Raw genomic sequence first — 12,558 nt, 5'->3', positions numbered from 1 at the left:
CATGCCTGTGACTAGCACACGTTAGGCATCACCCATGGATCAGGGATGGGCAAGATTGCTCATGACATGGGCAAGATTTCCCACATTGCATATGCTTTTAATGAACCCTTAGATTGCATAGAAGCCCAGTGGTGCTGTCCAAATAATCATGAAGGAGACATCATGCCAGTGACTGGTAATTAAGTGGTAATCAAATCGCATGCAAGCTTGGTGCTGTCACTTTAGCATTCGATTAATCAAAATTTGAGCTGCCAATTATTCACATGCCACTCGTCCAAATAAATCATGAAGGAGACACTATGATGGCTAGCAATTAACTGCACTCTATCTAATCACATGCACATCAAATTTTTTGGGCAAAAAAAGGCTTGTGGTTTAGTTGCCAATTTGAGCCTCAACCAACCACTGTGGTGGCCTTCGCTCTACTTAAGCCTCCAACATTTCATTTCATTCACCATTTCTGTCTCGTTTCACTATTTTGTCTTTACTATTTCATCTAGACCGTAATTACTCCTTTGCCATTTTCGACTCCTCTTGACCTTTCTTTGCTGCACTCTTCTTGCAACTTCTATCTCCTCTCACAATGGATCCGCTTGGACACACCAAGCTCCTAATGTGTCATCCTACTCCTCCATCTCTGCACAGTCTGAGAGCATCTTATGCAAGTTTTGCTCCCCCTCTACACTGTGTGAGAGCTTCTCATACAATTTTTCTCCCCCAGTCTTGAAATCATGGCATGCAAGAGTTCCTCACACAATTGTTCCGCCCCTAATCTTGAAACTGTGACATACAAGTGCTTCTCACACAGTCTCAAAAAGCCCTATTTGGATTCTCTCTTCAAATTTATCAAGTTAATAGATGAAGTGCACGTGAAGGATGGATACATTGTCTGTCAAAGTCAGAAGACTAACATCAATGAAATCATGATTGTAAAGGCACTAGGCATTTCTGGAGGCAATTCGCAAGCACAATTCTTGGAGAAGTCATGGAAGAGATGATATTAAAGCTTTAAACGCCAATGCTAAGATTAGTACAGATGGTGGAATCAAGGTTTTAAGCTTGGCAACATATGTTCAAGATGTGTTGAAACGAACAAGACTGTACTTTCTTGATACAAGAGGAACCGAAGAAAGGCATTAAGGGGAATTCGATACATAGTTCATGACATTTTGTTGTTTTGATTTAAGTAAAAGAAAGGCATTAAGGGGGAATTAGATGCATAGTCCCATATATGGCGCACTCCATGTCAACAACTATCATTGTGAATATGGACACTGTGTGTTCATCCTAAGATTGGAGCACCACATGGCTGAGCTATAATAAGCACGTGGCAACAGATGAGGTTTTGCTTGCGGGGCCTCATCAAATGGTAAGGCAGACAAGGCCATTGTGAGAGGCAATCGATAGAGCGAGTCTAAAAAAGCAAGCGATAATTTATTGAAGTAGTAGGAAAATCAAGCAAGAAAAGAAAGAATCTAAGTGTCCCATAAAATAATTTCTTGAAGTAGAAAGTGTTCAAAATGAGAATTACGCATCATCTTTCTTGAAATTGAGTAGTCCAAAGTTAACGACTATATTAGCGTGATCCCGTTTGGGCCTGGCAATTATCCCATGGGGTCAATCATAAACATGTAGGATAGTACTTTCGTGCATTGAGGGGTATTTTTTTAATGGGAGGACTTACATGCTGTTTATGTGCATGAGGGGATTATAAAATAGTAACTTACTGTAATTTATACATGTAGATTTATGAAGAAGTGTCACAATCTTAAGATTGAAAATGAAACACGTATACAGGTTTAATCAATAACATGAGAAAATGTAAAATGCAAGAATATGGGTATTTTTTAACACATGCTTTATGGGTTTATGAAGAGTGACCCCTCGAGTGCAATTGAAAGGTAAAGGATGTTAAAAGGAATTTGCCAAAATAGACACCGTCTTCTCGTTTCCTAGTATGGAAAACCTTGCTTTAAATTTGGTGCAACAAATTGATCCAAAATTTACAAAATATATACTCTCATACACACAAGTTTTTTAGATGGTGTAAAAAGGCATGATATTCATGTAAATCATGCCTTGGCATTTGATTTGATGTGTAGCATTATGCCATTTATATTTGACAATCAAAAAATGCATGCATGTTAAAAATTCATCTTTTGAGCCAAAACAACCAAATTTTGACAACTTGCAAAGATACAAGGCTAAAACAGAGAGCGACTAAGATACAAGGCTGTGAAAATGTCATCTTTGGGCTAAAATATGGAGCATGTTAACGCACTCCCTATTTTAGCCCAAAAGATGATATTTTCACTGCCTTATATCTTACTCGCTCTCTATTTTAGCCCAATAGATGACATTTTCATAGCCCTAGATCTTTTGATTTACAAGTCCAAACGGGGTCGTGTTACATATCGAATAAAATAGCAAGGCGTAATTTAGATGATTATCATGTCTTTTTGCACCATCTAGTAATGAATTTGTGGTCAAATTGTTACATTGGTTTGATTAGTGGGATGTAAAATCATTAGGGAGGGATGTTTCTGCAATAACAAAGAAACATGGGGTTTTGTTCCATATTTTTGTAGTAACAAAGAAACATGGATTTTGTTCCAAGAGTGAACAGAATTAAAAAAGCTAAGCATTTACATATGCGTGGAATCTAAACTAATCTATTCAAGGAGTCCTTAGAAACATCCCACTTATGTAGAAGGTTGGATTGACGATCTTAGTTACTATGGTGGAAAGAGAGAACTTGATCACAGTAGGTCTTGTCTTTGATACTAATGATGACTTGGCAACGAAACATACCAACTCTCTTATGGGTGATGTGAAACGAAACTTGCATTATTTCACTTGTGCATGGGAAGCAATGACTAGTTATCATTATTATTTTGGAATAAAGTAAATTATTAAAATTAACTAGCTATGTGTGTGTGTGTGTGTAGTGTGTGTGTGTACACACACACACACATAATCATTCTTTTACTTGTGCTTTTGATGAATGGGACATTCTTTCACTCGTGCTTGTGGATGAATGAAAAACACCATAGGATAAATTTATCACCCTTTCAATTGTACTTGTGAATAATGGAAACATTCTCTCTCTTGTGCTTGTGAGTGAATGATAGAATTATGTCCTTGAGAATGAGTAATTCTTCATTCTTTTAAAGATTGAATGTACACACACACACACACACACAATCATTCTTTTACTTGTGCTTTTGATGAATGGAACATTCTTTCACTCGTGCTTGTGGATGAATGAAAAACACCATAGGATGAATTTATCACCCTTTCAATTGTACTTGTGAATGATGGAAACATTCTCTCTCTTGTGCTTGTGAGTGAATGATAGAATTATGTCCTTGAGAATGAGTAATTCTTCATTCTTTTAAAGATTGAATGATTTCTGATGTAACTTTATATCAATCAATTTAATGACTTGAGTCTTGGACTACCTCCTCTTCAATAAATAATCACTGACAAGCTTCACATATTCATGAACAATGAACTTCCTTATATATGATCTTTCAATAATTTAAGTAACCATTGCACCATAGGTCACATGTCATCCTTTGTACATGATTCCTTCTGGTCAAAGATTGTTGGCTATCCTTGTAACAAGGTTTTATATGTTAAAGGTCTTAGGTCATTCTTGTAACAATGACCTTCCAGATTCCTATAACAATGGTATCAGAAGATACATCAGTTTTTGTTGTCCGAAGGGTTTAATAACACTCATACTACGTCAGTCTTTATGCTTTGTGAGATAAGATCTTGGTATTGATAATTCAGAATGCAAAGCATGATTTCCACCAATTTACTAGCAAATTGGTAATGACAATTTAAAAAATTCAGAATTGCAAAGCATGCTTTCCACCAATTTGATATGACAGATTTGGGCCTTTTTGCATTGTTGTTTGGGTGCAGAGTCAGGTAGACCCACGATGTGGAATCTCTCTCTCCTAAAAAAAATATGACGAGTATTTTGCACAAGATGAAGAATTGCAAGCCAGTAGCTACACCTTTGGAGCAGGGACTCACACTCAGTAAGGATGATCAGACTGAAAATTCTGATGGTATTCAAAGTTTTTTTCCATGCTTGTCAGACGTATATTACTTCATTTAAAAAAACATGCTATCGTTGTGATGTTTTATAATGATACATGAGACTTACTACCACAGCATGCAATTCAAACCCACAGCCCCATGGAGGAATTTCCAATTGGTTTTAATGTATTCCTTGGACACTTGTTTCAGCTGCTGGTGCTAGTAATCTCGAAAATAATATCTACATTAGAGATTGGCCAAAGGCTGTGGCCAACAGATCATCTGCACCAAGGATGGAACTAATCCAGTTGGCACTGATCTGATTTACATTCTCCTTCAGCCTGCCATATCCCAACTTGGTAAGTATAACACCCTAATCTCAAGCATTAAAAAGAAAATCAGTTGATGTCAGTGAGCTTTTTAGGAAAAAAATTCAGGCACACCAAAGTTACGTCTCTCTCTTTTCATAAGCATGCCCACACATGAGCTTGTGCATGTGATTTCAATGGAACCCACTAATCAGACTTTGTTAACAAGGTCCAAATTTTATCAGGATCATTATGGAAGTACCTTTCTTCGTCGTTTCTCCAGAATCTCGATTAAAGGTGGGCGCCCTGAAAGTCATCAGAATACTTCATATTCTTACAAAATCAAGAGCATACAGCAGTATTTAAATCACTACTTTATGCTGCTCCTCCTGCTGCCCTCAAGCTTCTTGACACCCTGCCACCCATTCCACCAGCCTTTCCACCCGCCCTCTCCATCCCACAACCCTCTCAACCTCTCCATCCCATCTGCAGCCCTCCTCATCCTCCTTCTGCCTTCACTCCCTCTCCTTTCTACCTCTGCTTTCAGCCTTTCCACTCTGCCTCACCTGCCCATCCCAGCTCTCCCCGCTGCTCTTTTGCCTCCACTCCCATCCTTTCGACTACTCTGCCTGGCATCCAGCCCCACTCACCCACATCCATATGGATTGTATAGACGCTCGTGCAGCCCCCCCCCCCCCCGCCCCGCCCCGCTTCGCTGCTTCTCTCCAATCTTAGCACTCCCCTTCTCTCTCTCTCTCTCTCTCTCTCTCTCTCTCTCCCCCCCTCTACACACTCACTTTCAACCCCTTGACCCCCCGCCCCCTTCCACACACACACGCACACTCTCTCCTCACACATTCTCACACCACCACACACTCTCATTCCCCCTCACCCTCACCCCGCCCGCCCCCCCCCCCCCCCCCCCTTAAAAAAAAGAAAAAAGAAAAGAAAAGAAAACACACACACATACATTTTTTTGTTTGGGGGTGAGACCACTGTATTTACATTAAGAAAATATTTTTACAATGTGAATAGTCTCAGAAAAAACTATTCTGAAAAATCAGAAGCAGTGGAAAAACACCTCAGACAAGAGACATCCAAATCATCCTGCTGACAAGCATCATATAGAGATTGTCTCAATGATACTCTGAAGAACTCATATGGCTGAAGCAGTGGGCTTCCTAAGAAGACTTGATTTCTCTGCTTCCAAATTGTCCACACTGCCCAAAATCTAACCCAACGAAAAAAGAGTGAGTATTGGGCTGGTGCTGGAGCATATCTTCCAAATAGCCAAAAAGAACTTGCCAAATCGATGGCCAGGAAACCTGAGTTGAAGGCAGTGAGAGATCCTGTCAAGAAGAAGTCTGGAATGAGGACAAAACCAGAAAAGATATGGGACAGTCTCAGTAGGATGGGAGCACCTCAAACAATGAGGAGCTGCACTTCTGCGTGTGGCCAAAGTGACACCAACTGAACCCCCACTATACATCTCCAAAGAAACAATCTTTGTTTCAAGGGCAATTTACTGTTCCATATCAGTTTGAGATTGGACTTTCACCATGGAAGAGATTTCCGCAAATGCCAAAGAGCATTCCCATATTGTGCAATCCATGGAGGACGCAAAATCAGCCTATAAACCTTCATGGAAGTGATATTCTACATTGAGAGGGGGGCCCTGAAAATGAGGCATGAGCTTCCAATCTTAAAGCCTGTGTGAATCATCAAATGGAGGCACTGGGAGAAAAGGCTAGAGTAGAGAGCATATTTTCCTCCATATTAGTCTACAATGCATACCAAGAGGAACTCTATGGCAAGCATCTGGAAATGATAATACCACATCATCAATACAGTGAATTCCAATTTTCATAAGATTGTATGCTCTAACTGGCTCCTGCAATGCCAGAGGAGTATCAAAGGCTGAGCTCCAGTGTATGCTTTCTTGATGAAGAGAGTTAGCTGGAGCTGAAGTGGCAGGAGACCATTTAACATTAGAGAGGACTCGTTTCCAATCCTGTAAAATAGAAGTGGAGTAAGGAAAACCAGGTATTTTCCTTTGAAAATTTTCAATCACTACCTCCCAATGGTCAGTGCTCCAGTCTCCATATGCCTTTGTTCTCATGTTCACACACATAGCTGTGCCCAAGGCTGTTTTGCTGAAAAAAGATCGAAAGCATGATAATCTTCCTGGCCAAAATATGAAATCTGATGTTAAGTATATTAAGACCTCCATGCATCTTCGGAGAACATACAAGATCCATTTTGAGCAACCTCAAAGCCTTCCTGTATGATTTTGTTTTCCAAAACATGAAACTAGTAACATCCTTGGAAGTCCAATGCAAAAGAGGGAGATAAAATTGAACATGAGCCATGATAATAGATTGAACAATTCTGAGTCATACATGCAAAGGCCATGTGGATAACTTCCAATAGTCCAGCTTGTGATTGAGCTTTGCAGACACCCATGCCATTTGCTGTTTTATTGTAATATTCCAGCCCGAAGGGTACCCCAAGTGCCTTACAATTTGGTGTGGAGGCAAGATTTGACCAGGCCAAAGAAGAGAATGCCAATCACAAACTTTGAAGGGCAAAAGCTTGGATTTGTCAAAGTTAACATTTAGACCAGGAGCCAGTCCAAAATCAGAAAGAGTGCTCATGAGCAGCCTAAGCTCATTGGGGCTGTTTTGAGGCATAAAAAAGGAGTAATCAGCATATGCCTGTGCCAAAAAGGGGTTTGCCTCAGGGATCTGAAGACCATGCAACTGTCCTGTATCCGCCAGATGATCCATATATAATAAAAGCGGATGAGTGGCAATTGCATACAAAAGAGCACTCAAAGGGCACCCTTGCCTCACGGATGTGAACAAAGTCCAAGGTCTGGACATATTTTTGTCAAGGATGCACTGTGAAGTGGAGGCTGAATATAAAAGATAAATCACATGAATCAATTTAGTTCCAAATCCCATCTTAGACATAGTCTCTGAGATGAAATACCAATGAACAATATCAAATGCTTTGGCAACATCCACTTGCATAGTCAAAACATCCTATTCAGTATATTTGGCATATTCAATGGCAAATAGTGCATTGGAAATGTTATCATTGATATGTCTTCTGGGCACAAAGCCATATTACCTTGGGTACAAACCATCATGCAACACCCCTTTAACTCTCTGAACAATCATCCTAGCAAGAAGCTTATAAATGACAGGCACTCTCTGAACAATCATCTTAGCAAGAAGCTTATAAACGACAAGCATAAGTGTAATTGGTCTCCAATCAGTGAAATTTTCACATAAATGTTTTTTAGGAACCAATTTCACAATGCCATGTTTCCAGGAACGTGGAAGCTATTGTTCTTGCCATGCCAGATTGATCCTTTTAAGAAGAATGACTTTCAACTCAGCCCACAAAGAATTCCATAGTTAAGCCATCCCATCCTGAAGATTTGCCTTTAGCCAAATGCTTCAAAGCATCAAGTTCAATGTCTGCGAAAGGCCTCTCAAGGTCTTCAACATTGGCTGCTGTGACAACACTAACGTATCTCAGCCAATGGAGGTCATCCTTGACCTTTTGTATCAAGTTTTCATCCTCAGGTTCCCTTAAAACATTAATCATATTTAGTGGGACTATATCCTTGGCCACCTTGGGATCGTTAAGCCATGCTCTGTATTCCTACCTTATTGACTGCGTCTACGGTTGTGAGGACACATCCAATTCTGGGAGAACTCAAGCTTACTCTGTGCACTTCTGAAGTAGAAGTTGGTAGAGGGCCGTGTGGCTCCTCAAGCACTCTTGTTTGTTTTGCAAGGGGTTAACTAGATTGGGGTTAGACAACCCAAACCTCCCCATAAAGTTGGAGAAAGAAAGAAAGAAAGAAAGTTTATTAAGTCTTCAGAAGACTGATGGGTCTATGAGACTATGAAAATCCTGATACAACAAGCTGTGGTAGTGGAGCTACTAAACGAGCATCCATACCAATGCAAAAATGCAGAATAAGTCTTCGGAAGACTGATGGGTCTATGAGACTATGAAAATCCTGATACAACAAGCTGTGGTAGTGGAGCTACTAAACGAGCATCCATACCAATGCAAAAATGCAGAATAACAGTACTCAGTCCTGAGTACAACATAGTCGTGTCAATGGTCAACTATATATTAGTCTCAGCATCGTCATCAATATCATCATCATCATCGGCAGTAGCAAGACATCAGGATGGATGGGGCAGTGGAGGCATGAAATCGGTAATAGAGTGTTGTCGGCCACTCAGAGGTGCGGTCCTAGCACGTCTCTTGGTCGTAGCTCTGCGTCTAACCAGGGCTATTGTGACCCCTGTTGGTCGGGGGCTCCGACTCTAAAGGAGGGGATGTCCTTGAGTGTGATCTGTGTGTCAACCCGCTGTCTGAGCTGTCGGGTCACAGGCTCCGGGTCACGGTCATGTCGAGGCCTCGTCTCGTGGGGGTCCATGTGATCTAGCTGAAAGAACTCCATGATAGAGCTCTCAGAGGGATCAGCCGAGGAAGAAGTCTGCTCCTGTCTCCGTGCTCAAAGTATCCTCTCACAGTGTCCAAGTGCCTCATGATTGAAACTTGCCAAACACCGCTGGTCTGGGTAGGAGGGGAAACAGGCCAAAATCCGTAACTATCCCTAAAGAGGCAGTGGAAACGTCCTCAAATCTCATAGTACACAGGACACCTGAAGATGAAATGCTCCTCTGTCTCAACCTCCTCCATGTCACATAGTGTGCATATGCGCCTCTCCCTGGGTAGTCGCTCTGCTCTGCCGCTCTCAATGCGGAGTTTGTGTGAAGAGACTCGGAACTGCCCAAGATAGATCCTTAGTGAGTGGGGTAGGTAAATCTGTGTGTATCCTGATGGGTCAATGAAACCCTCCGTTGTGATATGTAAGAAGTGATCTCTGTAGAAGCTAAGCTTCACTGGGAGTTCACTCGGTCCCAACCAGGTCCGAAATGTGTGTAGCTGTAGTAGATTCTCACGGATAACCTGGTTGACCTCGTGTGATAAGAGGGGAGAAAACGGAGCATCCATGGAAGGAAGGTAGTCTATCCATGTGGAGCCCCAATCGCTCAAACCATCTCTCTGTACGTGCATACCAGCACCTCTGGTCTCCTCCTGCTGCAAGTGCCATAGAAGAGGATAGAGCTATCCATGGTAGCCTGCTACGCCCCAAGGTATAATCCCCATATTCCCTAACTCGGTACAGACATGTGATGACCTGAAATGCAGCATCTAGCTATAAAGGGGGTGACCCAAACTCAGCCTGAATGATCTAGTGAGGAACGGATGACTTATCACAAATCATCCGTGATAACATGAGAACTTGTAGCTGCTCCATACGGGCCCACTCTGTATCCGACAAGTTTGGCCCCCAACAAGGGTTGCCGTACATCCTCGCTGGGCGAGCCGAGGAGTCAAAAAGCAACCCCTTGGTGCATGGGTCCTGAAAGTGCAAGCAGAAGCACTGCCTCTCTAGTTTGGCCAATGAAGCATACCCTCTACTCAAGCGTGCTTGCATCGCGGGTCTCATAGTGAAGCTGGGTCTGGAGAAGATAACCCCAAGATAAGTGTATGATGAAACTATCTCAACTGATGACCCCACAAATATGAACTGCTCTTGACGCATGATGGCTCGAGATGTATTGAAGATCATGACCTTGGTTTTACCCAGGTTGACCTTCAAATCATGAGACTCACAAAAGGACTGTAGTGCGTCTAGGTGTCTCTAAAGCCCCTCTGCTGAGGAAGACAAGAGAGCCATGTCATCTGCGTAGAGCAAAATCTGGATCAGCGTGCTCGCAAGAGAGCAACCTACACCTCCCTGTGTCTGCATCACTGTCTCAAGCTCGTCAATGTAGAGGCCAAACAAGGTAGGCGACAAAGGACACCCTTGTTTGATCTCGAGAGTGATTTCCTAAGCCTTGAGGCTGTAGTTGGTGTGGGATATTGGGGTCTGATTGAGTTGGAGTTAGGAAGGGAAAGGGTAGGGAAGAGGAAAAAGAGAGAGGAAAGGGAGCGGGAACGAAGAAGGAAAGGAAAGGAAGGCAAGGGAAAGTGAAAGGGAAAGGGAGAGAAGAAGAAATTGGAAATAGGAAAGGCAAGGATCTTTGGGGGTTTCCTCATAGAGTTCCTCCAATCGGATCCATGAAAGTGGGAGTGGATTGTAGCAAACCATGCAAAGGGTCGTCATTTTTTTGACTCTACAATACGTAATGCCAGGAAATTTCAGATTATTGCAAGAGTTTGGAGACCTTCCACAGCTCATCAGTGGGAGAGCTCTCAAATCACCTTGGAGATTCATAGAACTTTTTGAAGGAGGCTTTGGAATTCCCTAGGATACAAAACACTCTCTTTTTTTGGCTTTCTATTCATGGAGGGTTGCAGAGAATCAGTGGAGGAGCATTTTTGGAATGGATCCCTATTGTCCTCGGTGCTCTATCAATTGTTTGCGCAAGTTTTCCTCCTCGCGTTTCTTCGTCACTTGGGGTTCAGTGGCCTGGCTCTCACATATGGGGCCTCAGATTTTTAAGAGAGTCACGACTCCTCCTGACTATCTTGGTGTGGCAGTAAGTTGTACCGTTTTGTCGCCTTCATGCTATCCCTTCTTCTCATTATTACAGACTTCCACATGCATCAATGGACCATTACAGGGAAGATTTAGTAGTGAGCATCACAGCCTGGCATGTTTGGAGATCTAGATGCACAGAGGCTCTTGATGGCACCTAAGTCCACCCAGCAGCTCATACTTTGGCTAGCATTTGGACATATATGGTACACCATGATGGCTATTTAGTCTTGATGCAAGGTTCTTCTAAGTCTGATTTGACCAAGAGACAAATTTTCTCAGATAGTGGAGAGGCTGTCCTTTCTTTTCTAAGATCATCAAAAGCATGATGTGGCATTTCCAGCCACAGCCCTGGCTATCTAGTTTAGACTATGAGTGGTATTCTACCACATGTTTTTCATTATTTGCATGTTGTATCTTTGCCTTGAGCTTCTTCTCTCTACTGTTTCTTTCATGCTTAATAGAAATCTATTTGAAGCCCAAAAAAAAAACTGAATGGGTAATAGAAAAAAAATAAGTCTATTCCAACTCTTACGGGTCTACACCACCCAATATATACCAAAAACATGTACCAAGTGCTCGACATTAGGCCTATGGTGATTTATAGTGCATGTTGTGTGCAATGCCACACACACTTTATTTTTCGTTAAAGAAAATTTGCTTTTAAAAGCATTTACATTCATAGCTGTCCTAGTGTAAAACAACTACTACTCACAAAAACAAAGTGAAAAGCTAAAAGAAGTAAAAGCTGCTCCAATAAATAACATCTAGTATATCTGTGTGTTTTTGAGTGTTTTTAGTTCCTAAAAACACACACTCTTTTTTTTTAGTGAAAACTTTTGATTGATTATATTACAAGAGTAGTGACCTCAAAAACGAGGCAGCCAAAAGTACATCAACTGAAAATCTCACTGTATGCTAGATATACATCATGATCTATGCAGTGCGTTTGCAAGCAATCAAAGAAAGATTGCTGCAGAGAATGCTCAAAAAAGCCAAAGAGGAAAAATTTGGCATCACCAAAGACTTTACACTTCCTGTCTGTCCATAAAGTCCAGAGTGCCCAATAGTGAACCCAAATATACACACACACTTTTTTTTTTTTAATGGTGGAATCTTTGAGTCATTATATTACAAAAAAAAGCTATCCTAGAAAGGGAGAGCTATAATACATCAAGAGAAAATCTCACTGCAGGACAAATATACATCATGATCAAAGACATGAGATTGCAAGCAATCAAAAAGCGATTGCTGCAAAGAGTGCTGAAGAAAGAGAGTGGAAAAAACAGGATCACCAAAGAATCTATGATTACGATCCTTCCAAAGAGTCCAGAATGCCCAATACCGAACCCAAACAAAAAAGAAATCAAACTCATGTCTAGGTGGATGTACACCAAAAAGCCAGAAGAACTTGCCAAAAGCAATCTGAGAAAACCAAGCTCTCAAAATCTACCCAACGAAGTCCAAGAAAGCACGAGGGGAAGGACAATGTCAAAAGAGATGAGACACAGTCTCTCTCGAAGCCAAAAACATCTGCGACAAATAGAGGAAGCAATATGTCGTCGTGCCAAGAGCTGTCCATGAGGAAGAACACCCAACAAAGCTCTCCACAAGAAA

General features: G+C 41.5%; 1 protein-coding gene across 3 annotated transcripts in view; it reads right to left on the bottom strand.

The window, feature by feature from the left end:
• Positions 1-3,883: 3,883 nt before the first annotated feature.
• Positions 3,884-12,558, bottom strand: part of LOC147891341 (Putative thiol-disulfide oxidoreductase DCC) — a 166,238-nt gene continuing 157,563 nt past the window's right edge. For all 3 annotated transcript variants that reach the window (XM_087389711.1, XM_087389714.1, XM_087389713.1), the window contains 2 exons: positions 4,624-4,667; positions 3,884-4,394 (listed from right to left, as the gene is read on the bottom strand). In XM_087389711.1, the coding sequence (XP_087245837.1) occupies positions 4,353-4,394; positions 4,624-4,667 (86 nt within the window). In that variant the 3' untranslated portion in view covers positions 3,884-4,352. The remainder of the gene's footprint in view (positions 4,395-4,623; positions 4,668-12,558) is intronic.

The sequence above is a fragment of the Dipteris shenzhenensis genome, chromosome 18 (assembly GCF_047967505.1).
Source record: "Dipteris shenzhenensis isolate YYH24624 ecotype China chromosome 18, Dip_SZ_1.0, whole genome shotgun sequence".
In the NCBI taxonomy this organism is placed as follows: domain Eukaryota; kingdom Viridiplantae; phylum Streptophyta; class Polypodiopsida; order Gleicheniales; family Dipteridaceae; genus Dipteris; species Dipteris shenzhenensis.
This window is presented reverse-complemented; position numbering and strand designations above follow the sequence as displayed.